Source organism: Rhineura floridana, chromosome 19, assembly GCF_030035675.1.
Source record: "Rhineura floridana isolate rRhiFlo1 chromosome 19, rRhiFlo1.hap2, whole genome shotgun sequence".
NCBI lineage: Eukaryota > Metazoa > Chordata > Lepidosauria > Squamata > Rhineuridae > Rhineura > Rhineura floridana.
The window spans coordinates 7,105,542-7,133,486 of record NC_084498.1 but is presented as its reverse complement, the minus strand read 5'-3'; the positions used below and the strand labels follow the sequence as shown (position 1 = coordinate 7,133,486).

Below are 27,945 nucleotides of genomic sequence, written 5' to 3'. Positions count from 1 at the left end.
TTCTTCTCTCCAGGTCGCTACCGCCATTAAACTAGTGAACAAAAGGCTCTTGCATAACCAGAAATAGAGAATGAAGAGCCGGCCAAAAGCTGAGTGAGGCACCAGAGATCTATGTGGGAATGACAACTTTTGGGGAGGGCACACGTTGTATATTGCTGCACAGCATCTTGGACTGAAAAGGAACCAACTCTGGCGCACAAGCTTGGCAGCTGTCATCTTTCTTTCTGAGGCTGGGAATTCAATTCTTCAGCATTTTCTAACGTCACAACAGCTTCTTCTAACACGCCCTCTGGGTCTACCAGTTCAATCTGAAATAGAAAACACAAGAGAGAAATGTGGAGTGGGGTGGCCTACGGAGCACATTGCCAAAAAAGATGAAATGCATCCTCATTAAAAAAAGAGGAGGCAGATTTGCATAAAACCCATCTTTCTGCTTTTTAAGGGCTTATCTCCAGTTTCTCTAATAGGAAGTTTGGGGGTGGAAAGGGCTAACTGGGACAGGCCTTGTGGACAAGATTGGGGGATGTGGCCAGCTGGCTTAGGCCTGCGGGCAAAAGATTCCCAGGTGCTACACTATCTCTCAGTGTAATCCAGGTGTAGGGAAGCTTTGGCCTTCCAGATGTTGCTGACCTACAACTCCCATCATCCCTGGCCATTGGCAATGTTTGCTGGGGTTGATTGTAGTTGTCATTCAGCAACATCTGAGGGCCAAAGGTTCCCTGCACCTGGTATAAAGGTTCCCTGGTATACTTTCCTCTTTCAACAAGCCTTTTAAGTTGAGACCTATCCCAGTCTGCATCTGTGTCAGAATTGTTTAATATGTTTTTTTAATAATGTTTGTAACCCTTTTTTAAAGTTTTTTTTAAAAAATGTTTTCAATGCTGTTTTGTTTTAGGATCTGTTTTTATGATGTTTTAAAGTGTTTTAGTGCTTTGTTTGCTGCCCTGGGCTCCTGCTGGGAGGAAGGGTGGGATACAAATTAAATAAATAAATAATAAATAATGGGTGGTATTAAATTGTTATTATTATTAAATTTATATCCTGCCCTTCCTCTCAGAAGGAGCCCAGGGCTGCAAGCAGGCACTAAAACACTAAAAACATCTACAAAACACCTTAAAAGCATCTTTAGAAACAAAATATCTGAGAGTAATCCATTGAAGTTAATGCACATTACTAACTTTGGGTCATTAATTTCAATGAATTTATTCTGAGTAGGACTTAGTTGAATTCAACCCAATAAATAGATCTTGAAAGCTGACCAGCAGTAACCGACTTGGCAAGCTCCTGCCCTCAGTGCAGCCCACAGGCAGCTTGGCTCCTCACATCCCTATATCGTTCTTGTGGCTAAAAGGAACCTTTTTGCCCCAGCTGAATGCCTCGCTCAAGAAAAGAAGGATGTTGAAAAAGAAACCAAGGACAAGCTGAACCTGCAGAAAAATGTGAAGAACACAAAGGTACAGACTTGTACAGATACACCCTTGTTTGTACAGATTGGCCCAGGGTGGGTGAGCCTTTGCAATGGCATTGCTGCAGGCATGGCCATCTGTGCTGCAGGCTTGGCCTTCCCCCTGAGTTTTGACAAATCGGGATAAATATGGGCCATTCGGCATGGCTAGAATGGATTCGACACAGCCAAGACACCCAGGGGAGATCTGAAAAACAGTTAGGGCCTTAGTCCAGGGAAAAGGGAGTCATGTTCCAAAAGACCTTTTAGAAAGAACAATTTCAGCTGGTAGCAACCTGGAAGAGGTGGTAAAATGATCCTGGTGACAGTGGGCCTTAGGATGCTAAACTAACATCCAGTGGCGGCTGGTCATTAGGGCAAGTGCAGCATTGCCCCACCAAGCACAATCTGCCCTGTACCAGCCCCCACCTGCCTACCTCCTTACTTACAACCAATCCACTTGGGGGGTGGCACTGCCTGTGAACGTCCTCCTCTTCCTTAATTTCAGGGTTGCCTTCGTAGAACTCAGCCGGGAGGAGGACGGGGGACAAAACTGCAATTAGTTGGCTCTGCCTGTCATTGGCTCTGGCTCCGCCTACTGTTGGGCCCTCTGCCTTCTGCCCCACCAGTCCCAATGGGCACCAGCCACCATTATGAGAAGGGCGTTGCCTGCTGTACACTTGTTTCTGCACCTCCCCAATGCCTACTCAAATACACCCCTATTTTTCGTGTGTTTCATGTTTATTATCCTACTCTTGCACAGACCAGTGATCTCCCATCCAGGCTACTGATTGGATATGTGACTGCTTAACTTCAGCAACTCTTTAGCAGCATGTTGTCTTCTCACACAATTCCCCACCCTACCAACCCCCATCCAAAATTATACATCAGAAAACAGGCAGAATATTCCAGATACCATCAGTCTCCCATACTCTTTCTTCCAAATGGAAACTGGCCACCTTAAGGATCCCACCACTGGTGCAAAAGGGATAAAAACTTGGCAAAAAAAAAAGGAAAAGGTCTGGATGTTGATTGTGTAAACAAGTCCTTGTAAGGCAAATCTTTTGAGTTATATTTTTCCAGCTATCGTTGATTGTTCTTCTGCAGTTAAGTTCAGGATTTCCCCCCCTCCGCAAAGCAACCAATTAGTTTGTTTATTATTTATGCAAAGGCCTGGGCTGCACTTAATTACAAACTCATCAAGAAAAATATGCAAGCAGCAGGACAGCGAACATCTCAAGAAACTGAAGGCAGTGGGGGGAGAAGGATATTGCATAGTTTGGTGCTTGTTGGGACTCGAGTGGGCTACTGGCAACAGCCTTTGCAGCTGAGCAAAAGAAAGAGAAATGCAAGAGTTGAAATCCCAAGATCGACTTCTGCATTGTAGCAAAAAAATATTCTTCACAAAACATTGGGGTTGCCTCCGATTATACTTGCTTAAAACCAAGTATACCCCTTCCTGCAAAACAAAGAAAATTCGGGGAGCACACCTAATGCAATTGACAGTGAAGCAACCCAGATATAGCAAAACTTAACAAAAAGTACATATTGCTGGAGAGCCACAGGGTGCTATTGTTCACAACAGGAATGGGGAACATTTTTCCAGCCCAAGGACTGCACCCCCTCGAGCAACCTCCTGGTGGGCAGAGCAATGGATACAAACATTTGTGCAGTCAGCTATGTCGCAAAAAGCCACACCAAAGCCAGAAACACACTGGCGGAGAGACATCTCTCCATCCTCCTCCGAGGCAAGGAAGAGACCTCATTCCAAGGACACATTCCAGCCAGGCAAAAGTGCTCCAGGAAGGTGCGAGCAGGGTAGGCGAGGGACGGAGCCAGAGGAGAGGGAATGTGGCCAAAGCCCAGCTAGAAAGGCTTGGAGGGCTATGTTTGGCCTCCAGGGCCTGAGGTTCTCTGCCCCCTGCCATACAGCCTACCTCAGTGGCGGAGCAGCAGCTTTGCATACAGATGGTCCTGGGTTCAATCCATTTAAAAAAGGACGAGGTAGCACAGGGGTGGGAAGGCTCTTTCTGCCTGAGGGCCGCCTTCCCTTCTAGGAAAGCTTCTGAGGGCCACATCCCAGTGCTGGGCAGCGCCAGAGGCAAAAGCAGGCAGGACAACCAATGTAAATGTTTCCTTTGTGCAGCAGTCTAGTTTCTCCATACCCCTGGCCCTCTCTGTCTTCCCTGCATACCAGCAAGAGGCATCATCAGAGTTCAAGGCAGAAACGCTCGGGGTGTGAAAGAGGGCTACTGAGGGGGGTGGCCCAGGGAGAGAGGGGACAGCCTGGGGAGCATTCCAAGGGCCAGACAGAGAGGGTGGAGGGCCATATTTGGCCTCCCAGGCCTGAAGTTCCCCACCCCTGAGATGCCTAGTGATGGAAAAGACGTACATATAGAATTCACTTACGAGATCATTTGGGGCGGTGCATTTTGGACTCCTCCAGAATACAAATGACAGCTGTCCACAGAACACCCTGGAGACATCCAGGACCCAGTCATATTATTTCACATGAAATAAGGCGGGGGTTAAAAAGAGCTCTCTTTTCAGGGCAATCCTGTATATAGCTTTCTATGCCTCATTACCTCCTCTTCGGATGCACACCTTAACATGGTGAGGGGGTTTGAGAGTGTTGAAGAAGCTGAGAGCAATGCTGTCAGGAGTCTAGACCAAGAGGCTAGACTCCTAGCAGGGGCACCCATGGTGGAATGGTCAAAGCTGAGACACCAGACTAAGATGCATCCAAACTCAGAGGAAGGCAATGGTAGACCACCTCTGAATACCTCACCACAAAAACCCTATGAACAGAGTATCCAAAATGCAACATGAGATAGTGCTGGAAGATAAGACCCCCAGGTCAGAAGGCACTCACCGAGCTACTGGGGAAGAACAAAGGACAAGTACGAGTAGCGCTGTGACTAATGACACAGCTGGGTCAAAGCCGAAAGGAAGCCCAGAGGCTGATGAGCACAGATGCGAAAGGAGAGTCCGGAGTTGTACGACACACACAATAGGAACATGGAATGTGAGAAGCATGAACCAGGGAAAGTTAGAAATTGTCAAGCAAGAAATGGAACGCATCAACATTACAATACTTGGCGTGAGCGAACTAAAATGGATGGGAATGGGACATTTCCAATCAGGCAACTACAAAATATTTTATGCAGGAAATGAGAAATTAAGAAGAAATGGGGTTGCTTTAATAGTGAGAAGTGATGTAGCAAGAGCAATTAGGAGCTACAATGCAAGGTCTGAGCGAGTGATATCAAAGAGATTAAATGGGAAACCTATCAACATAACCATCATCCAAGTGTATACTCCAACGGCAAATGCAGAAGAAAAGGAATTGGAGAGATTTTATGCAGAAGTACAGGAAGAAATTGATCACACACCAAAACAAGATGTGCTGATAATCATGGGGTATTGGAATGCAAAAGTAGGGAACAGAGAAGAATTAGGAGGAAATGGGGCCTAGGAGACAGAAACGAAGCAGGAGAAAGACTTATTGAATTCTGTGAAGCCAATAATATGTTTCTTGAGAACAAATTTTTTGAACAACCAAAAAGACGACTATACACATGTACATCACCAAATGGTCAATATAGGAATCAAATTGATTATATAATTGGTAGCAGAAGGTGGAGAAGTTCCATACTTTCTGCAAAAACAAGACCAGGAGCACACTGCGGTACAGATCATAAACTGGTTGTATCGAAAATCAGAGTAAAGCTAAAGAAGACCAACAAAGCAATCATAATGCCAAAATACAATTTAAATAACATCCCAGAAGCATATAAAGATCAAATAAGGAACAGGTTTGAGGCTTTAAACTTAGTTGACAGGGAACCAGAAGAACTATGGAATGAAGTCAGAGACGTTATCAGAGAAGAATGTAAAAAGACCAGAGCTTGGAAAAATTACTTTTTTGAACTACAACTCCCACCAGCCCAATCCAGTGGCCATGCTGGCTGGTGCTGATGGGAGCTGTAGTTCAAAAAAAGTAACTTTTCCAAGCTCTGAAAAAGACAATACCTCTAGTTAAAAAGAGAGAAAGACCCCAATGGATGACTGAAGAAACTCTTCAAATGGTTAAAGAGAGAAGGAAAGCAAAAGGAGATAGAAACACAGTCAGAACCCTAAATGCAACAATACAGCGACTAGTACGTAGGGACAAAGAGAACTATTACAATAGTTACTGTGTAGAAATAGAAGAGGACAACAAAAAGGGTAGAACAAGAGCCCTATGCCAAAAAATTAGAGAAATTAAAGGGAAATTTAAACCAAGAGTAGGGATGTTGAATAATCAACAGGAAAACACACTGACTGACCGAGATGAAACAAAAGGAAGATGGAAGCAATACACTGAAGAAAGAGATGCCAGGATGACAGATTCATTCACGGAGGACCCATATGATGAAGAACCAGAAATTTTAGAATGTGAGGTGAAAGCTGCTCTTAAAATACTTGGAAGAAACAAATCACCAGGAATAGATGGCATACCAATAGAGTTGCTACAAGCTACTGAGACTGAATCAGTCCAAATTTTGACTAAAATCTGCAAGAAATATGGAAAACTAAACAATGGCCCACAGACTGGAAGCGTTCCATATACATCCCAATTCCAAAGAAAGGGGATCCCAGGGAATGCAGTAATTATCGAACTATTGCCTTAATATCCCATGCAAGTAAAGTAATGCTCAAGATTCTACAACAAAGGCTCTTGCCATATATGGAACGAGAAATGCCAGACGTCCAAGCTGGATTTAGAAAGGGAAGAGGTACCAGAGATCATATCGCAAACATACGTTGGATAATGGAACGGACCAAGGAATTTCAGAAGAAAATCACCCTGTGCTTTATAGATTACAGCAAAGCCTTTGACTGTGCAGATCATGAAAAACTATGGAATGCTTTAAAAGAAATGGGGGTGCCACAGCATCTGATTGTCCTGATGCGCAACCTATACTCTGCACAAGAGGCTACTGTAAGGACAGAATATGGAGAAACCGATTGGTTCCCCATCGGAAAGGGTGTGAGACAGGGGTGTATTTTATCACCCTATTTATTTAATCTGTACACTGAACATATCATACGGAAAGCAGGATTGGACCAAGAAGAAGGAGGTGTGAAAACTGGAGGGAGAAATATCAATAATTTAAGATATGCAGACGATACCATACTACTAGCAGTAATGATTTGAAACGAATGCTGATGAAAGTTAAAGAGGAAAGCTCAAAAGCAGGACTACAGCTGAACATCAAAAAGACTAAAGTAATAACAACAGAAGATTTATGTAACTTTACAGTTGACAATGAGGACATTGAGCTTGTCAAGGATTATCAATATCTTGGCACAATCATTAACCAAAATGGAGACAATAGTCAAGAAATCAGGAGAAGGCTAGGACTGGGGAGGGCAGCTGTGAGAGAACTAGAAAAGATCCTCAAATGTAAAGATGTATCACTGAACACTAGAGTCAGGATCATGCAGACCATAGTATTTCCAATCTCTATGTATGGATGTGAAAGTTGGACAGTGAAAAAAGCGGATAAGAGAAAAGTCAACACATTTGAAATGTGGTGTTGGAGAAGAGCTTTGCGGATACCATGGACTGCGAAAAAGACAAATAATTGGGTGTTAGAACAAATTAAACCAGAACTATCACTAGAAGATAAAATAATGAAACTGAGGTTATACTTTGGACACATAATGAGAAGACATGATTCATTAGAAAAGATAATAATACTTGGAAAAACAGAAGGGAGTAGAAAAAGAGGAAGGCCAAACAAGAGATGGCTTGATTCCATAAAGGAAGCCACGGACCTTAACTTACAAGATCTGAACAGGGTGGTTCATGACAGATGCTCTTGGAGGTCACTGATTCATAGGGTCACCATAAGTTGTAGTCGACTTGGAGGCACATAACAACAATAATGCCTCATTAGGGTTAATGGGATTTTGCTATGAATGGCTCTCAACTCTGTATGGAGCAGGCCTGCACTTTGACCTGGAAGCTTTAACAGGAGGGTCAATTAGTACCATGTGACCTATTCTAACCCATAGCTGTTGAGAGGCTCTGTTGCTGGATGGGCTCCCTGCAGTTCCCTCATTTGGCCACAGTTTGGGGGTATACATAAGGATCTGCTTTGTAGCAAGTCAGGCTGTTGGCTCATCTACCTCAACATTGTCTGCACTGACTGGCAGCAGTTCTACCAGAATTTCAGATCAGGGTCTCTCCCAACCCTACCTGGACATGCTGGGGACTGAATTTGGAACCTTCCTGCATGCAAAGTCCAAATCCACGCCTCTAACCTTTCAGGCCCCAGGTTCATTTTCTACTGTAGGCTCAAGTACGGATAGGGAGGTGAAAATTGCCAGGGCTGCCAACTGACCAGAAGAAAACAGCCTGCCCTGCTCATGTGCGTTTATTTATTTATTATTAATTACATATATTTATATACCGCTTTATACTAAAGGCAGTCTCTAAGAGGTTAATGGTGGCTTCAGTTGCAGAAATGAGCTGGTGAAGCTTTTTGTGGCATGACAGCCATAAGCATGGCCACCTGCTAGTGCCTCCAGAATAGGCTGAAGGTGTTGGGAGCATAATGACCTGGGTCTGGGGCAGTCTGGTGCCCAAGGACCTAGTCATGCCTGGTGCCAGCCCTGTAGATGAGGTGGTAGAGAGAGAGAGAAAGAGAGAGAGCATTCTACAGTCTTGCATTGCTGCAAACTCCGCCTGCTTTGCCTCTGACCCTGCCTACTTTTGGCTCTGGCTCCGCCCACCATCATCCACAGACTCAGTTGATCTTACCATGGGTCAAAAGCCCCTCATAAGAAACAGATTCCCCACTTTTAGCCATTTGCACTATCCCGGTTTGTTTTAAAAGGCACAATGATTTGATGGGAGCAGGAGGTTCTGGGGACTGTTCTGGAGCTGATGCATATACTGAAGATGCTCCTCTCTACTCAGGTATATGTTTGAGGGAAGAGAAAATGTAATGTCACTCAGCACAAGTCTCGGACCTCATGCCTATGGCAGGGGCATCATATGACCCAGACGATACCTTTGGAATTGGATACTGAGTTGGTGCAGGAGCTTCGTCGCGGCCAAAGTCAATCATGGTCCCGCACCGTGGGGTGTCTGCTACCCAGAAGCCTTCATAAAGTTGCCCTGTGTCCAAGTAGATGAACTTTCCTGGGCCGTGTTTCTTCCCATCCTTCCAGGAACCTTCGTATCGGTTTTCATTTTCTGCAATCAATATAGAAGGGGGTTTTTTTGAGGGGGAGGTATGTTTTTGAAAAACCCTACAGAGAAACACTGGTTTGGTTTTGCATTTGGCTGTGAGGTGTTCATCAACAAATGGTTCCGATTTGTCTCTCTGTTGGGCCAAATCACGGCGGTGGACTTGCCATCTGAGCACACTTACCTGGAAATAAATCCCAGTGAAATCAGTGGAACCCACTTCTGAATAAACACATTCCAGATCAGTATGCAGCTCTGGCTGTGTGCATGCACACGCAGCCTTGGAAATGCACAGGAGTCATTTTTTCACAGTGAGCTTATGTACATAGCAGTTTGCAATTGTACACACCTTCACATGATAACATCATCTAAAGCAGCAGCTACAAGCTGTGTTGTCTGTCACACAGGTGGGTGTGTTTCTAAATGCCCTTCCCTTCAATCAGCATTTCCACAGACCTTCCTCCTCCCCCTTCCCAGTAATCTTGCATAAGAGGGGCTGGAAAGTGGGGTTGATATACTGATATACAGGAATATATATCTGTATCCAGAGGCAGCTAAGTGACTATACTGCTTCCTCTTTTGCCTGTTTTATTCTTAGACAAGTTAAACGTGGTGAGGGGGAGTGGCACAGCCCTGCAACGTCAATAGCCCAGTCCCAATAGGAGGTAACCAGAGAAAGCGCACTCTCTGTATACAGGTATGCAGCACGCGCTTAAGAGGGGCATCTACAGCACAAAATAGATCATAACCATTCCAGCAGAATGCATTTTAGATTGACAAATAGTGTGCAACGGGACAGGGGTGACGTAGGATGACATGGTGTGTACAGCATCCCAAAAAGGTGCTTGCATCAATCTCTTTATTTTATGTCCTAGGCATTAAGTGCTGAAATAAAGAGCATTAAATGACGTGTTTGTTCAGCATAGGATACTCATTCTTTTTAATGGCCTTTTCTTCCTGCCCTTCCTCCAATGAGTTCAGAGTAGCCGATAGGGTTCTATCCCACATTTTATCTGCACAACAACCCTGTGAGACAGGTTAGACTGAGAGAGAGGGATTGGCCCAGGGCCCAGAGTTAACTAACCAGCTCTGTGGCTAAAGGGGATTTGATTCCAGTTCTCCAGGGTTCTCATCTGGTCCAGCCCTCTACCCCCCACATCACACTGGCTCAATCAACCACGGCATGCTTCCAAAGTGGTAGAACCAGCGGGGGGGGGAATCTCAGGCTGGGGGGAACGAAGGTGGCACTCCAGGCTTGAAGAGTCTTCTCAGTGGCTGACTTACCTCCTTTCACTCTGATTGGCTCCAATCAGCAGGAAAAGACAAGGAAGCATATTAGAAGACTCTTCTCAGTGGCTAACACACTCCCCTTTCATGCTGATCGGCTCATAGGATGCTGGAGACCTAGGGACTCTGCTGGGATCTGGCTCCCAAAAACATTGATTGATTGATTGAAACTTTATTTTTACCCCGCCCTTTTTCCAAACTGGAACTCAGGGCAGCTTACAAATAGAACTACATGTAGTTAAAAACATAGAAAAACATACAATTAAAATACAATTAAACTATGCACAACCTTAAAACTGTAAAAGGCACTTAAAAATCTAAAAACAATTTAAAAAATAACAAACAAGCCTTGTAAAGCCCAATCCTAAACACCTTCTATCCCAAAAGCCTGTCGGAATAAAAAAGTCTTTACTTGTCGACGGAAGGATGGCAAGGAGGGGGCCATTTGTGCCTCCCTAGGAAGGGAGTTCCAGAACCTAGGAGCAGCCACCGAGAAGGCCCTATCTCGCGTCTCCACCAATCGCACTTGCGAGGGTGTTGGGACTGAGAGAAGGGCATCTCCTGAAGATCTCAGGGCCCAGGCAGGCTCGTATAGGGAGATACAGTCTGACAAATAGCCTGTACCTGGGCCGTATAGGGCTTTAAAGGTCAAAACCAGCACTTTGAATTGTGACCAGAAACAAACTGGCAGCCAGTGGAGCTGTTGTAACAAGGGAGTTGTATGGTCCCTGTAACCAGCCCCTGTTAATACTCTGGCTGCAGCTCTTTGTACCAGACATAAGGAGTCTAAGAGCCCCCAAGACCCTGGATGACTACACCCCTGATAGAAAGGAGTGTGTGAGTGTCTGTAGTGCCTACCCTACTGTACAAAGGTAAAATATGTATTCATTGCTCTGCCCACTTTTGCCTATGGCCCCGTCCACCATTGGCATGTGGCCCTTGGGAGGTTGCCCAGGAGAGAACGCGGCCCTGCAGTAGAGGGTGAGCCTGATCTGCCTGCTCAGAGAGCATAGGAGTAGCACAGTTTTCATTGTGCCCATAGAACACACTCAGCCACTGAGGGATGACTGGTGGGAAAGGGGGCGGGGGAAATGCAGACATGTGATATGGGATAGCAACCAACCATTTTGCTGTTCTCATTGTGCAATCCGTCTTCTGAGCAGGAACAGTCTATCTGAGCAAAGAGAGCTTAGAATGCCATTGTCGTCAGTATCTTTGAAGTTCCAGGGCTGTTCTCAACGTGCCACGGTTTCCGTTCTGGGGGCATAGGAAACGTTGGGACCCTGCCTCGAGTGTCACCACAGCCAATCTGAGTGCTGCCCAAAGGCCTGGAGAACAAGACCAGGAAGCAGCCTCGCAACCACTCTCTACGCAGCATCAACAGCTGGTACTTACTCAAGCGCAGCATCCCTTGTCCTCCTGCCTTATCCTCAGACCACTGGCCTTCGTAGATGGAGCCGTCCTTGTAATACATCCGTCCCCAGCCGTCTCTCTTCCCAAAGCTCCATTCCCCTTCGTAATATTCTCTATCCAAGTAAAATTTAATTCCATACCCCTAAAATTACAAAATACCCATGATGATGGTGATGGTGGTAACAACAACAAATTTAAACTTTACAATGTTTTTTAAATTTTATGTTAAAAATTTGAAAAAGATTGTTTCATTTTATTTTTAATTTGTATACCACCTTTCTACATCACTGCTCTCAAGGCTGTTTACAACCATAGAAACGACCAAAATATACAGAAGTAATCATACTATCATCCTTAAAAAATGAAATGGACTGCCTTCAAGTTGATCCCGACTTATGGCGACCCTATGAATAGGGTTTTCATGGTAAGAGGTATTCAGAAGGGGTTTACCATTGCCTTCCTCTGAGGCTGAAAGGCAGTGACTGGCCCAAGGTCACCCAGTGAGCTTTATGGCTGTGTGGGGATTCGAACCCTGGTCTCCAAGGTCATAGTCCTACACTCAAACCACTACACCGCACTGGCTCTCACTATCATCCTATAATGCTACAAAATATAAAGTAATACAAAATAAGCTTAAACAACAAATGTTACAAAAATACACAATAATACATATACAAGTGTAGCACCCATAAAGATTGCTATTAAATAAACACCATACCAGTTCCTTCTGCTTCTAACATGCACACACTTTTAGGGTCTTGGCTGTCACCCAGGACTCCATCCATCCATCCTGGCTCTTAGCCAGGACCCAAACACAGCTCACTCCAGAGTCTTGCAACAAAGAAGGGACCTGGGATCTGCTCACATCATCATAAAAAAATTAAAAATGCTTACATCATCATAAAAACAACTTAAAGCTTGTTTTTATGAATAAACACTCAGGTAGATGGCAATTCATATAAAATATCAAAGTAACACAAAATATACAAGAAAATATACGAGAAAACATTAAATACCATTCAAACAATACAATGTCCAGAGCCTTCTTGCTCTTGCTCAATGACGGTTTGGCCCGGAGTGGAGCCGGTGGTGGTGCTGCTGATGGAGGTGGTGATGGGTGGCGACAGCATGTAGGCTGAGGGCTGGCGTGGGCGGCAGCGTGGGCTGCCTGCTGGACTGAAGGTGCACCGTCATCTAGGCGCAGTGCGCCACCTGGTACTGGAGATGGCTGCAGTTGGCCCCCCCCTAGGGGTGGAATGTAGAGGGCGCTCAGCACCACCACCTCGTCGTCCTTGTGGGGCTCATGCTTGATGAGCAATGGGGGCAGGTCAGGCAGCGGAGGGGGGGCACCTAGGCGCTCATAGATGATGCGTTTGTTGCTTCCGCCCATTTACTTTGCCTCCCATTTTGGGAGGGATGGGCGAATCTGTCAGTTCTGGTTTCTCTCCATTTCTCATTTTTAAGTGCATTTTCCATATCGGTTTGTGATATTTTTTTTAAAGTCCTCAAATATCCTTCAGCATTTTAGTGTGAACTGTGATGTTCCTGTATTAATGTATATATGGTAAGTGCTGTTTGTATAGAAGATATGTGGTAAGTGGAATGAAAGAGGAGGGGGGAGTAAATGAGCAGTAGAATGCTGGATGATTGGCTGAGTGGATGGCTGAGAGTATAAATGGAAGGATGACAGTTGAATCTGGGTGGACGTTAGTGGGTTGTTTGAGAGGTGTTTGGTGGACGTTAGTGGGTTGTTTTGGTGGAGTTTGGAGGTGGGTGTGAGTTGGTGTATGTCAGGAGAGTGTGGAGAAAGAGGGAGGTGGAGTTCGGATTAGTAATAAGTCAAATATCACAGTAATAGATGAAACCATAAGCTTGTAGATCATTATCAAAGTTATCTTGTTATTAATGTTATTTAATAAATACTATTTTGGTTTACCGAAGGCCTGATCCTTGGCTGGGGTTTCACAGACCAGAAGGGAGGGTAAGGTAATAACCAAGGCTGAAGGGAAACAGTAACAAATGGTGGCAGCGGTGAAGAGGAGAAGATAACATTATAAGTATCCAGAGCAACCCCGAGTTATGAGTTATCTGCATTGATACAAGGGGGTTGGGAACAGCATAGGCACGCAGTCATGAATGTAACCGGATAAAGAGACTCAGGCAAGGTCTCTGGGAACATTGGTTGTAGAACGTGACTGGTGGTGCTGCCTAGCAGGGGGATCTAGTGAGATCTGTGCTAGAGCGGAGAGAGAAACCATAAAAAAGGACAGTCCGGACTGGTGGAGTCCCTGGTGGTGCCTAGTGAAAGGCAGTAGCCACGAGCAGGTAGGAACCTGACAGGGAGAGCCAGGGAAGGGCGTCACAGGTGTTGGCTGTAGCGGTGGGATACGAACAAAAGAGAGTCCAGATACGAAATAGAGAGTCCCTAAACAGTGGTGTGGCAAACAGAAATAACAAATAAAGATTACTTGTGAGAGTGACTGGCAAAGAGTGACTGGCAAAGAGAGAGTGAACTCAAAACACCATGGCTGAATATATAAAGATGAAAAGAGAGGAGCTGGTGGAGAAGTGCATAACATTCAATTTACCTCACGAGGGTAAAGAAGTAGACGAATTGAGGGTAGCACCAGAGCTTGGAAAAGTTACTTTTTTGAACTACAACTCCCATCAGCCCAATCCAGTGGCCAAGCTGGCTGGGGCTGATGGGAGTTGTAGTTCAAAAAAGTAACTTTTCCAAGCTCTGGACTGTAGCACTAATAGGATTTACAACTGTCCAGCAAAAACAACCTGTCAGGGAAGAGACCCCAGAAGGATACTTAAGTAATCCCGCTTATATAGAGTATTTGAGAGAGAAGTTGAGGATGGAGGCTGAGGAGAAAGACAAACAGAGGGAGTTGGAATTTGAGAGAATGAGAGTGGATGCTGAATTACAGGTGGAAAAGTTAAAGTTTGAAAGAGAGAAGTTTCATTTGGATGAAACAAGAAAGGACAGAAATGAAACAAAAATAAAAGTTACACTGAAAGATTTTGCAGTGTTTGAGCCTGGACAAGATCTACAAATTTACCTCAGCACTTTTGAAAAGGCAGCTCAAATGTGGGGGCTACCGGAGGATAAATATATGCAATATTTATCAAACCTGATCAAAGGGGAATTGGCTGAAGTATACCAATATTTCCCCTCAGACAGGCCTGTCACCTATGCTGAGTATAAAGAGGCAGTATACAAAAGATTCAGACTGGGACCTGACTATTTTAGAAAGTTATTCCGAAACGGTCAGATCCAAGCAGGGAGGTCTTTTGTTGAACTAGGAGCAAAGTTGATGGATATATTTGGAAAGTGGATGAGTAGTGCCAAAGCTCAGTCAGTGGAAGAGGTGAAAAGCCTCATGATACTGGATCAATTATTCCATCAGTTACCACCAGAAATAAGGCTCCTAGTCAAAGACCGTTCCCCTACATCGGTGCAGGAGGCCACAGAGATGGCGGATCACTTTGCCTCCAATAGAACTGGCTGGGTGGGGAAAACATCAAGAGAGTTTAAACCCAGACCATATAATGGCGGCAAAAAGGATGTGGTACCACAGCGAGGGAGTCCTCCAATAAAATCTGAAGGGCACAGGACACACCAGAGTGGATCTGTGTACCCTAAAATGGAGGAGAAATTATGCTATAAATGTGGTAGACCAGGGCACCTACGTTTTCAATGTGAGGTTGCCAACCCTATTAGTAATCCTGCTCAGGGAAGGGCAGTGAAAACAGAACCAAAAGAGCTGGAAACGAAAAAGGTTCAGTTCTGCCAGATAAGCTGGACAGAAGTAAAAGACTTGGATACGAGTCTAAGAGAGGAAGTGTGTGTTCAAGGGGCAAATTATTGGGCATTGCTTGATACTGGTGCCGCTCAGACATTACTGAGGCCAGATTTAATAAAATCTGAGGAAATATTACCTCAGGAAACGGTGACTATCCAAGGAGTGAGGGGTGAACCAGAAAACTTACCCATGGCCCTAGTAAACATACAGTGGAGAGGCAAAGAGGGAAATTATAAAGTATGTATTAATGCCCAGCAACAAGAACCAGTGATACTGGGAAGAGATGTAATGGGGGCACAAGCAAAAATATATGTGGTGACCAGACGACAGCTTGACAGAGAGACAGAAGCCATGTTAACAGAGGCTGAAGAAAACAGGGTGCAACCTGTTATCGAGCCTAAGGTCACCATAGCAACCCTTGGCAGGCCTGCTGAAGGAGACAAACTGTATCAAATGGTCTCTGGGGAAGAGGCAGAGCAGTTCAGGGAAGAACTGAATAGGGATACAAGTTTGAGGCAAATAAAGGAGCAAGCCCTGACCCAACAGATTCCTTTCACTGACAAACTGAGGAATCAAATTGTGTGTGAGAATGGGATTTTATATAGACTATGGATGCCTGCTGAGAGAAAGGATGAATGTGAACCAGTGAAGCAACTGATAGTACCTAGCAAATACAGAACCAGATTGCTAGAGGTAGCCCACGATGTCCCATGTGCAGGACATCTGGGAATAAAAAAGACCAAGAGGAGATTGGCTGCACACTATTATTGGCCAAATATCTCCAAAGATGTAAAACAACATTGTCTATCTTGTGGTATATGCCAAAAGGTGGGGAAAAGTGGAGTAAAGACTAAGGCACCCTTAAAGCCCCTTCCTATAATTGGACAACCCTTTTATAGAGTGGGAGTAGATTTGGTGGGCCCTTTTTCCAAACCCACAAGGCATGGCAAGAAATATCTATTGGTGGTGGTGGATTTTGCCACCAGGTACCCAGACGCGGAAGCATTAAGATCCGTAGAAGCCCCTGTAGTGGCAGAGGCTTTATTAAAAATCTTTATGAGGCTGGGTTTCCCTCATGAAGTGCTGACGGATCAAGGCAGTGTATTCATGGGAGAAGTGATGCAATGTATGTGGAAGTGTTGTGGTCTAAAACATCTAAAGACCACCACTTACCATCCAGCCACTAACAGATTGACTGAGAGATTTAATGGGGTTCTGAAGGGCATGATAAGAAGTTATGTTCAAGATCACCCACAAGACTGGGATGAACGTTTGGGGTGCTTCTTATTCGCGTACAGAGAAGTCCCTCAGGAGTCAACAGGCTTCTCACCCTTTGAACTGATGTTCACTAGAAAAGTGAGGGGACCCTTGGAACTGTTAAAAAATTCATGGGAAGGAACCCTGGGAGAGTACAAAACATCTGTAGTTGATTTTGTATTAGACTTCCGCAGCAAATTAACATCGATGATGGAAGCTGTACAAAAGAATTTGAGTCAAGCTCAGGAGAAGCAAAGTTACTGGTATGACAGAACAGCCAGGGAACGTGTGTATGATGTGGGAGATATGGTTATGGCATTCATACCCAGGAAACATGATAAATTACAGGCTAACTGGGAGGGACCATATACCATCAGAGAAAAGCTTGACACAGTGACGTATGTAATTACCACAGTATTAGAGGCATTAAGAAAAGCAGGGCTAACAATAAAAGCTAAGAAATGCCTGTTTGGATTGAATGAGGTCATCTATTTAGGACATAAGGTGGGGAGTGGGAAAATAATCCCCTTATGGAGCAAAGTTGAGGCAATACAATCATGGCCTATCCCCTTAACAAAGAAACAAGTTGGGGCATTTTTAGGTGTGGCTGGATTCTACCGAAAGTTTGTGAAAAATTTTGGGGAAATAGCGACCCCCTTGCATGAGCTGACAAAGAAAAAGTGTGCTGAACGTGTGGTATGGACAGATGAATGTCAAAAGGCTTTTGATCTTTTGAAGCAAGCCTTGTGCCAAGGACCTATATTAATAGCACCAGACTATGAGCAACCATTCATTGTGGCTACGGATGCGTCAGACCTCGCGCTGGGAGCCATCTTGCTGCAGGAGAGAGGAGGCACCAGACATCCGGTGGCGTATCTTAGTCGCAAGCTAACATCGAGGGAGAAGAATTATTCGTCGGTCCAAAAGGAGTGCCTAGCGGTCGTGTGGGGACTGAGCAAGTTGCGCCCATACGTGTGGGGATGAAGATTGATGGTGGCGATGGATCATCGGGCCTTGTTATGGTTACAGACTATGAAAAACCATAACACTATGCTGCAGAGGTGGTCCTGGGCTCTACAAGACTATCAGGTGGACTTCAAGTTCATCAAAGGCAAGGACAATGTATTGGCCGATGGACTTTCAAGGCAAGTGGCCGGGACTGCAGTGACGTGACGCAGACGTAGGAACAAAAAAGACATTTTCCCCATAAAGACTTGGTTTTATTGTTAACGCGGCGTATGAATCCTAGAGCAGGAATAATACTGTGCCATTATTTTTAAGGGGGGGGGAAATGTGATGTTCCTGTATTAATGTATATATGGTAAGTGCTGTTTGTATAGAAGATATGTGGTAAGTGGAATGAAAGAGGAGGGGGGAGTAAATGAGCAGTAGAATGCTGGATGATTGGCTGAGTGTTTGGATGGCTGAGAGTATAAATGGAAGGATGACAGTTGAATCTGGGTGGACGTTAGTGGGTTGTTTGAGAGGTGTTTGGTGGACGTTAGTGGGTTGTTTTGGTGGAGTTTGGAGGTGGGTGTGAGTTGGTGTATGTCAGGAGAGTGTGGAGAAAGAGGGAGGTGGAGTTCGGATTAGTAATAAGTCAAATATCACAGTAATAGATGAAACCATAAGCTTGTAGATCATTATCAAAGTTATCTTGTTATTAATGTTATTTAATAAATACTATTTTGGTTTACCGAAGGCCTGATCCTTGGCTGGGGTTTCACAGACCAGAAGGGAGGGTAAGGTAATAACCAAGGCTGAAGGGAAACAGTAACAAATGGTGGCAGCGGTGAAGAGGAGAAGATAACATTATAAGTATCCAGAGCAACCCCGAGTTATGAGTTATCTGCATTGATACAAGGGGGTTGGGAACAGCATAGGCACGCAGTCATGAATGTAACCGGATAAAGAGACTCAGGCAAGGTCTCTGGGAACATTGGTTGTAGAACGTGACTGGTGGTGCTGCCTAGCAGGGGGATCTAGTGAGATCTGTGCTAGAGCGGAGAGAGAAACCATAAAAAAGGACAGTCCGGACTGGTGGAGTCCCTGGTGGTGCCTAGTGAAAGGCAGTAGCCACGAGCAGGTAGGAACCTGACAGGGGGAGCCAGGGAAGGGCGTTACATGAACTTCTCTTAATATACATATTTTTGATTGCACATTTGCCTAATATACACATTTGTGCAAAGAATTTTTCCCTAACGTAGTGCTTTTTTTGCATGCTATTTTCACAACTATGTACATTTTTATGCAGACTTGCCCCCACGTATTCATTTTTGTACACATTACTTGGCTAGAAGAAACTACTGCAAAATTGGGAGACGTGCAAATTTTTAAGGATGGCTATGTTTCAGTTCACATATTGTTTCAGAAAATGCAAATTAGGTTCACCTTTAAATGCAAAGTGAATTGAATCCCCCCCCCAATCCCTACTTTCTGGGTCAAATCCATATGACCTTCCAAACGCAGAGAACAAGATAGGCAGAGGTACCTGCTTCTACTGGCTCCTCTCACTGCTTGCTCGCTCTCTCGCTCACAGAGGGCAGGTGTGCAGGCAGCAGCGTTAAGGAGGTTGCCAAGAGACTCCAGGAACACAGTGGGCCCCTGACTGGGACATGGGCCTCAGCACCTGCCCAATGATGCCAACTTCTGACACCAGCCCTGCATTAAATTCTCACTGACCTCAGAAAAAAGAACAACATACTTTTGGTCAGGAAGAGTGTGCCCGGGAGCTACTACAGCTCAGAGCTGTAGTAACATCCTTTCCTCTTTTTCCTGACATTGACTCTGACTGGATTCTGGCCCTCTGCTCGCTTTTCAAGGTACACATTTGCATACAACATGAAGAGAAAGCATGACTTACCCACATTTTGTCATTTTTCCACCAGCCCGAATACACTTTCTTATAATCTTTTGTCACGGGCTCAGGAATGCTGTATGTTCCGTACCCATCCCGTTTCCCAAATTTCCAGTCCCCGCTGTAGATGGCGCCTGTCCTCTTCCACGTCTGCGTGCCTTTGCCTGGCAGTGGAGCAAAAGACAGAAACGAAGACGTTTCTTTTGTAGCTCATAAAGCTGTCTGGACTTTATTGCTTTAATTTACTTGAGGCCGTCATTTTCCAAACTCTGTGTGGTGCGAGAGAACGCATATATTGTTCCGCGAGAAGTGCATGAAGTAAATCGTGAAAGATTCCTGGGAGCCCAGAATACCCACCCACAGAGGAGGTTGCCCCAGCATCTCTAAATTAGATACTGCTCTAGACATAGAGCAGGGATCACCAATGTGGTACCCATAGGTGCAATGGTACCCTTGAGATCTTTCTTGGCACCTGCAAAGCCTCTGAGCCCCCATCCGTCATTGCCCCCTTGGTCACAAGGTGATGAGGGCAGTTACTTTTTTATCCCTCGAAAAGTACATAGAGTTGAAGGCGGAAGTGGGAATAGTGACACTCTTGTCCACTTCGTCTTTCAGCTCTATGTGCTTTCCAAGGCTCAGATTAATTCTTTTGGATCTAACTTTTACCCAGATCCCTTGGAAAAGCAAAGTGTGTACTCACACAACTGTAGAGAACCAACATTGCCACCTGTACAGTACCGAAAGTGTTTCCAGACACATCTGGTTGGCCACTGTGGGAAACACTCGATAGATTTCATTTTTATCCATCACGGCAGATCTTAGTGTAGAGAATGTGACCACACCCCCTTTGGCCACACCCTCTTTTGGTTTGGCCACATATAACTCCCTAGAAGGCTGGCCGTGAGAGAACATGGATGGCCCTTGGGCTCATAAAGCTTCCTCACCCCTGCTGTTGAGGGATCCTCTGCTGTTAGGATGCAAAGGGCTGTAAGCTCAATGGCAGAGCATCTGCTTTGCAGGCAGAAAGTCCCAGGTTCAATCCCCGGCATCTCCTGACCAGTTATTTCTGCACTTCGCTGCAATTTGCATGTACTAAAAACTCTTTAACAGTCCTTACCGTGTTTTAGATTGTCCTGCCATTCCCCTGTGTAGCTATCTCCATTGACGGCATAAACGGTATGCCTTAATCCACACTTTTGGGCCTTCCTATCCCATTCATACCAAAGAGGATCAACTGTCCTGGGATACTTAACGATGGGCATACTACTCTCCTTGCCTGGAAGGAGAAATAAAAAAAACTGAGGGGATAGCTGAAATACAGTTATAGAGATGGCTTTCGTAGCCATGGTTTTTGCTGGAAGATTGCCCTTGTTTTATGAGCTGGGCTTTATTGCCTGCATCATCCAGTTGCTGGTCTGAGAGCAGAGCTTCTCATAAATGAAACATCAGGCAAAACAAGCAAAGGTGATGAAAGAAAACACAACTGCACAGCAACCAAAGCATAAAAATGGAATAAAGGAGTTGGACGGCTAGAGCACTGCAGAGAACAAGCAGGTTGATTGCAGGTAAAATGAGTTTTCACAGGCAACATATGATTTCCCTGGGATATGACTTCACATCAGTCACCTGCTTTGCATGCAGAAGATCTCAGGTTCAGTTCCCAGCGTCTCTGGAAAAGGGATGGGAAAGACCCCTTCCTGAAACCCTCTAGAGCTGCTGCCATTCAGTGTAAAGAATGCTGAACTCAGTGGACTAACTCAATAGAAAGCGGCTTCCTATTCAATCCAGCCCTTCATTCAGTACCAGGATCTTACTTTATCTTTAGGGTAAGGGCAGTAGCTCAGTAGTAGAATATGTGCTTTGCATGCAAAAGGTCCCAGGTTCAATCCCTGGCATCTCCAGGTGGGGCTCAGAATGTCTCCTGGAGAAGCACTGCTAGGCAGATATGGAGAACCTGTGGCTCTCTAGGATATGGTCTAGAGATGAGAAGGCCCAGTAAAAAACCAAATTTTGGGGGGCACTCCTCCCAATTTTCCCCTTTTCCAGTTTTTTCCCAATTTTTGGAGAGGACAACAGGAAAAAAACTGCGTTTCTTTCTGCATTTTTCTGGCTTTTCCCAGGCCTTCACATCTGTAGTATGGACTGGAGGTATATGAGGTACCTTCTGAAGCCAAGCAAGTCTGGGTCTGGCCAGTGTTGGGATTGAAGACTTTCTTGGAACTATAGGTACACCGCCTTGGGTCCTATGATGGAAGGAAGGTGGGATATAAATAACAAATCAGCCCCAGCCAGCATGCCCAATGGTCAGGAATGACGGGGTTTGTTGTCTGGCAACATCCTGAGGGCTACAGCTTCCCTATCCCTGCTGTAGACATGACTGAGCTAGACACAGGACATGGACAAGCCATTTTGCTACCTGAAGCAAAGCAGCAAATGGTGCCCCCCACCCCCCAGTTCAAGGTGCATAGTATCCAAGGCCATTTGAGTTGTTTTGGCAACAGACAACTAATGATTTGCTGCCATTTCATGGTGCAAAAATCAGGTGCTTAAGACAGCCCCTCCTTCTGCTAATGGCAGGGCTGGCTCCAACTACATGATCTGACATGGTACAAAACAGCTATAAGAACCTATTATATGTGACTCATTATCTTGCCCCCCCTCCACCAGGTGAACCATCTTTGAAACATATTTGAAGGGTGGCATATCCATTTTTCAAACAATCAGTCAATTACCTTAATCGTTTTATTCCTACAGTCAGATAACAGATGGACGTCTACACTGATGTTAATTTTCTTGGACAGCTCTGTTGGTTCACAACCTCTTCCACAAGGGAACCTGCCTCTGTTCCTTGAAGCATCCTTCAGCTGGGCTATTCTGCCCAGACCTTATAAGTCATGGTGACATCACGGGTGATGTCACGGGCAAGGGCATCCATATTGTGAGGCACCAATTGCCCAGGAGATCATGCCAATCTAGCCTTTTCTCTCTTGGTCTCTACTTTGTGTATATGGTTTCGCCAACATCGGGGCAGGGTGCAAGACTCATGGACTGAGAGAACATGAATTCCCTGCTGAGAATTTAGGGCAAGATGCATCTATTCCCCACTTGGGAGATTTAGCCTCTAGAGGCCCCAAGAAAAAAGTTGAACCCTGAAGAATGAGCATGCTAGCAGTTCATCAGAGCCCTGGAACTGGATCAGAGCAAAGGCCCATCTAGTCCCTGCCTCTGGGCAGAGCCAGCTCTACCATTAGGCAGAATGAAACAATTGACTCAGGTGGCAGATGCTGGAGGATAGAGCTGTGTGGGCGGGGCAGCCTGATGTGCTGCCCTCAGGAGGACGGTATCCCATCCCCACTGTTGAAACAAGATTCAACTGCCAGTCCAATCAGCTTCTGTATGTGGAATGGGGGGATGGGCAGGAGCCATCTTGTCCTTCTCCTCAGACAGGAGAAAGTTGGCATGAGAACAATAACCTTGCCGTTGTTCTCTCTCCCCGCAACAGATATTCACAGGTATGCTGCTTCCACTTAGCCATCATGACTAGTAGCCTTATGCTCCATGAATATGTCTAATCCCCTTTTAAAAACCATCCAAGTGGGCAGCCATTGCCATAACTTGCAGCAGCAGCTGCCACAGTTTGACTATGCACTGTGTGAAGAAGACTGTCCTGAATCTTCCAACATTAATCTTCATTGCGTGATCTCCATTTGCTTCTAGTATTGGGGGGTGGGGGGAGAGATTTAATCTTTATCCACTTTCTTCCTTTTCTTCAACCACAACAACAATTTATGGTCACAAGAACGTGGTGAGGGGGTTTGAGTGTGTTGAAGAAGCTGAGAGCAATGCCGTCAGGAGTCTACACCAAGAGGCTAGACTCCTAGCAGGGGCACCCAAGGCAGAATGGTCAAAGCTGAGACACCAGACTAAGATGCATCCAGACTCAGAGGAAGGCAATGGTAAACCACCTCTGAATATCTCTGACCACGAAAACCCTATGAACAAAGTATCCAAAATGCAACACAGATGCTCTTGGAGGTCGCTGATTCATAGGGTCGCCATGGGTCGTGGTCGACTTGGAGGCACATAACAACAACAACAGAATAGCATGATTCCTAAAAATATGTATCTCCAGTGTCAAAGGCCAGGGTAAAGAGATGTACCTTTATCGACTTGCTCATGTTCTTCCTCCTTCCTGTCCTTCCTAAACAAAAAATGCCCCAAATGTAACCCCCACCCCCACCCATAATTTTGCTTGCCCTTTCATGCACCTTTTCCAGACCCATGCACTATCCTTTTATGAAATATGGCAACCAGAACGTTATTCCCCAGGGTTCCAAGAATGACCGGAACATAGAAAGTGTAGGTGGGCATTATGATTCTGGCATTTTTGTTTTTCACCCCTCTCTTAATAATCCCTGGCAGGGCCTGCACCACAACCTCAACATTTCTTTCTATGCTATATTTTATTTGTTTTTTGTTTATTGGATTTATAAACTGCCCTTCCTCCTGAAGGAGCCCAGGGTGATGCCACCAGCTCAGAACCCATCGGTCTATTATCTCAAACAAGATCCTCCGCACACCAGAATGCAAATGATGGAGTCGGTGAGTTACCTGGAAGAGGGGCTGGTACATCTGGTACATAGAGACCGTTGGACTATATGGCCTTTACGCATCTAGTGAGCTGGTGGCCAAGAGGTAATTTGGTGTCACACAGAAGATGGAGCAGGCTTGCTCTCTGTTGCTCCAGGGACCAGAACCAAGGAGTGGAAATGTGAAGGAGGCAGATTTCAGGCAGCCATTAGGAGAAAGTTCCTAGCAGTAAGAGCTGCTTGACAGGGGATCAGACTGCCCAGGGAGGTGGCGATTGCCTAATTAGGTGGTGGGGTCTCCTTTGCAGAGGTATTTAAGCAGAGGCTGGACGGCCACCTCCAACGGATACTGTTGTTGTATCCTGTCTTGTAGATCCTGCTTTGAGCAGAAGCACTAGATAACCTACGAGGTCCCCTCCAGCTCTAGGATTCTGTTAAGTTTTCACCAGGGATTTGCTCGCTTTGTGTGAACAGTCCATCAATGGCTTGTGTCCAACATAGCACTAAGTAACCTGTTCTCTCAGTGTTTATGCTTACCCAACAGAACTTCAGCCCTCTCCTCCCCCTATGCCCCCCCAAATCTGTTCTGGGGGTTCCCTTAACCCTTCAGAGCAGAATTGGAAAGGGCACAGGACGTGTGGGAGAAGGAGGGGAGAAGTTCTGATGCGCAAGTGCAAATCCTTGTGCTGAAGTTATAGTTACTTAGTACCACCATGGATACAAGCCATCCTTTACTCAGAACTCAGTCAACAGGGTCAACAGGGCTTGCTTTCCAGATAGTGTGCATCAGATTGCAACATTTGCCCTCGATCAGGATATGTCCTGGACTGTCTGTCCAGCGGTGTCACTAGCGGGAGTGTGTGTGGGGCGGTGCGGACCTCCAGCGCGCGCCCTCCCAGGTGCATGGATGGGGGTGGCTGGTCTTGTGTGTGTGTGTGCGCATGCGCGCATGCACGCACTCACCACGTGCTCCAGGCTGATGGTGGAAGACCCATCCCGGCTTCACCACCAGCGAGCGGGTGCCTGCTTTCAGTCTCGCCCGCCCACCTCCGAGGAGGAGTTGGCTGCACCAACCCAGAGCGCTTCTTGGCTCCTTTGCCGGGCAACGGCATGGGGTGGGGCGGCTCTGGGTGTCACCCCCCTCATGGTGTCACCCGGGTGTGGTCCGCACCCTCCACACCCCGGTAGTGACTCCCCTGTGTCTGTCCACACGGCTGGCAGAAGTTGGAAAGGCTGGCCAACCACTCAAGGCCCATCAATGTTTAGAGCAGGAAAAGGGAACCTCTGGCCCTCCAGATGTTGTAGGACTGCAGTTGTAAGTCGCTTTGGGTCCCATTTGTGGGGAAAGCAACAAATAATAATAATAAGTCTACATGGCCAGTGTTCAGGGATGATGGGAGCTGTAGTCCAACAACATCTAGAAGGCTACGAGTTCTTTTTCCCTGGTTTAAAGCTAAGCTCTGAGCTTGGCACTATTTCTAATCCATCTGAGCGGGAGAGCGAAGAGGGAAGCACCCCAAATGCACCGCAGACAAAGAGCAGGAAACCCTCAAAGTGTCGAGCCAGCAACCAGCCAAAAATAACAGCGGTAATTGTTTATTGTAGACCAACACATTTCAAGTATCAAAAAGCCCTTTGTCAAGGGCAACTTTTTACATAGTATACATATAAACAACATTAACATCAATTATAAGAAGTACTTAAAAATGTAAACTATAAAATAACATTTATGAATTTATCTATTAAAAATTAACAATACCATGATCCGCTGAAAGCTAACTACAATCAGTAAGGAAAAGGGACAACTGTAATGGAACATAATACAAAATAAAACTTAACTTAAAACGTCACAAGATTATACATACACCCCAAATTGGGAAATTCTTACAGAGCTTCTCTAATTTGAATAAACCTGGACTAAGCAAATAAGTGGAGAGGAATACAAAGGTCAAATGTCTTGTATATGTAACACACTGTTATCTAATCAATATAACAAAGGGAATTTTTAGGAATAGCTGATTTACAGAAGAACAGATCAAAATATTAAAACTTCACGCACAATTGAAAATAAACATGCACCTGAGATTTAAAAAGATATTTTGCAGAGCTTTTCCTGATTTAAATGAACCTGAAAGCAGAGAAAGAATGGTGTACTGTAAGAGTCAAAATACCTTGTGCCAGTAACATGCTGCTTTCTCATCGGTATAAAAAACTGACTGAGTTCTTAAAAACAGCTGGCTCTTAAAGGAAGGAAGATGAACAGAAATCCACACAGTCAGATGTAAGCACACAAAAAAGGCAGAAGAGTTTTTGAATTCTTAAAGGATATGGTACTGATCTTAATAAAAATGAGTGTTACGTGAAAGTAAATGCACATCCATATAAATGTCACACCAAACTGATGCCTGTCTGACGATTGTCTAAAATTAGGGAGTTATTCCTCTCTACTTATTTGCTAAAAAATGTAAATGTACTGCCTTCAAGTCGATTCCAACTTAGGGCGACCCTATGAATAGGGTTTTCATGAGGCTCAGAGGCAGTGACTTGCCCAAGGTCACCCAGTGAGCTTCATGGCTGTGGGGATTCGAACCCTGGTCTCCCAGGTCATACTCCAACACCTTAACCACTACACCACATTGGCTTAGTCCAGGTTTAATCAAATTAGAAAAGCTCTGTAAGAATTTCCCAATTTGGGGTGCATGTATAATCTTGTGAAGTTTTAAGTGAAGTTTTATTTTGTATTATGTTCCATTACACAGTCGTCCCTTTTTCTTATTGATTACAGTTTATGAGTCAGCTTTCAGCAGATCATGGTATTGTTCAATTTTAATAGATAAATACATAAACGTCGTATTATAGTTTACATGTTTAAGTACTACTTATTGATTTTAATGTTGTTTACATGCATACTTTTACGGATTACCCTTGACAAAGGGTTTTTTGAAACCCGAAACGCATCAGGCTACAATAAACAATTACCACTTTTATTTTTGGCTGGTTGCTGGCTCCGCACTTTGTGGGTTCCCCGTGCTTTGTCTGCGGTCTAATCCATCTGACCTATTGTTCGCCTGGCACTGGGAAAGCCAACAGGAAAATTTATTTATTTATTATTGCATTTATTATTGCATTTATATCCCACTTTTCCTCCAAGGAGCTCATAGTGGAGTGTATGGTTCTCCCCCTCCTAATTTAATCCCCACAACAACCCTGTGAGGTAGGTTGGGCTGAGAGACAGCAACTGGCCCAAGGTTGCCCAGTGTGCTTCATGGCCGAGTGGGGATTTGAACCCTGGTCTCCCAGGTCCTAGTCCTACACTCTAACCACTATGCCAGCCCTTCCTTCCAGCAGGAGCCCAGGGCGGCAGATGGACTATGGACTGTGACCTTCCAAATCTTCAGCATTCTTGGCTGCCCTTGGGCCTAGTCCAGAAGTTCCACCTCATGCAGATTGTTGATGGGGGCCCACAGCATGTGACACCTTTGCTGATTACACCTACAATGGCTGCCCATAAGCAACTGGGCCAGGTTGGAGATTCTTGTGTTGATCTACAGAGCCCTGAACAACTTGGGGCCAGGATAGTTAAGGACCGCCTGAGCTCTTGTATTCCAGCCCAGTCACTGTTAGTTGGCCCCATTGCTTGTTACAGAGGCTGAACTGGCCTCAGCCAGAAGTCAAGCAATGACTGCCACTGGTCCCATGCCGTGGAGCATTCGTGCAGCAGAGATGCAGAAGGCACCTTGGCTTTAGACTTTCAGGGAATCTCTTGAAGACTTTTTTGGGGCAACAGGTCTGTGCAGTTGTTTAAACTTTTCTTGAGTAGCCAATCATTGTAATGATCGTGCTGTACTGCTTTTTAAAGATTTTTTTATATTGCTGTACACTGACCTGATGTCTCATGAGGTGATATACTGTATAAATACTTTTATAAATCAGTCCGTCACCCTCCACATCTTGATATGCTTCTAATACTCACCCATGGTTGAATGAATTCGGCATCAGAAACTCTCCATAGAATGATATAGCTGAACATCTGCAGGATTTAGGCT

The 27,945-nt window shown here is 45.2% G+C and overlaps 1 protein-coding gene across 1 annotated transcript; it reads right to left on the bottom strand.

The window, feature by feature from the left end:
- On the bottom strand, positions 1-27,945 carry MORN3 (MORN repeat containing 3). Its single transcript, XM_061603195.1, has 6 exons — positions 27,873-27,945; positions 20,428-20,586; positions 19,317-19,474; positions 11,370-11,529; positions 8,509-8,693; positions 1-308 (listed from the first exon to the last, which is right to left on the bottom strand). The coding sequence occupies exons 1-6, from the start codon at positions 27,874-27,876 to the stop codon at positions 213-215; spliced, it is 762 nt and encodes a 253-aa protein (XP_061459179.1). The 5' UTR covers positions 27,877-27,945; the 3' UTR covers positions 1-212.

What these genes read in the sequence shown, in the direction of transcription:
- MORN3 (XM_061603195.1), bottom strand. An exon ending in GGAAAAATGACAAAATGTGG is followed by an intron (nt 11,530 to 19,316) that starts GTAAGTCATGCT and finishes TTGTAATTTTAG; the next exon opens with GGGTATGGAATTAAATTTTA. An exon ending in CTCAGTATCCAATTCCAAAG is followed by an intron (nt 309 to 8,508) that starts GTATCGTCTGGG and finishes TTTCTATTTCAG; the next exon opens with ATTGAACTGGTAGACCCAGA.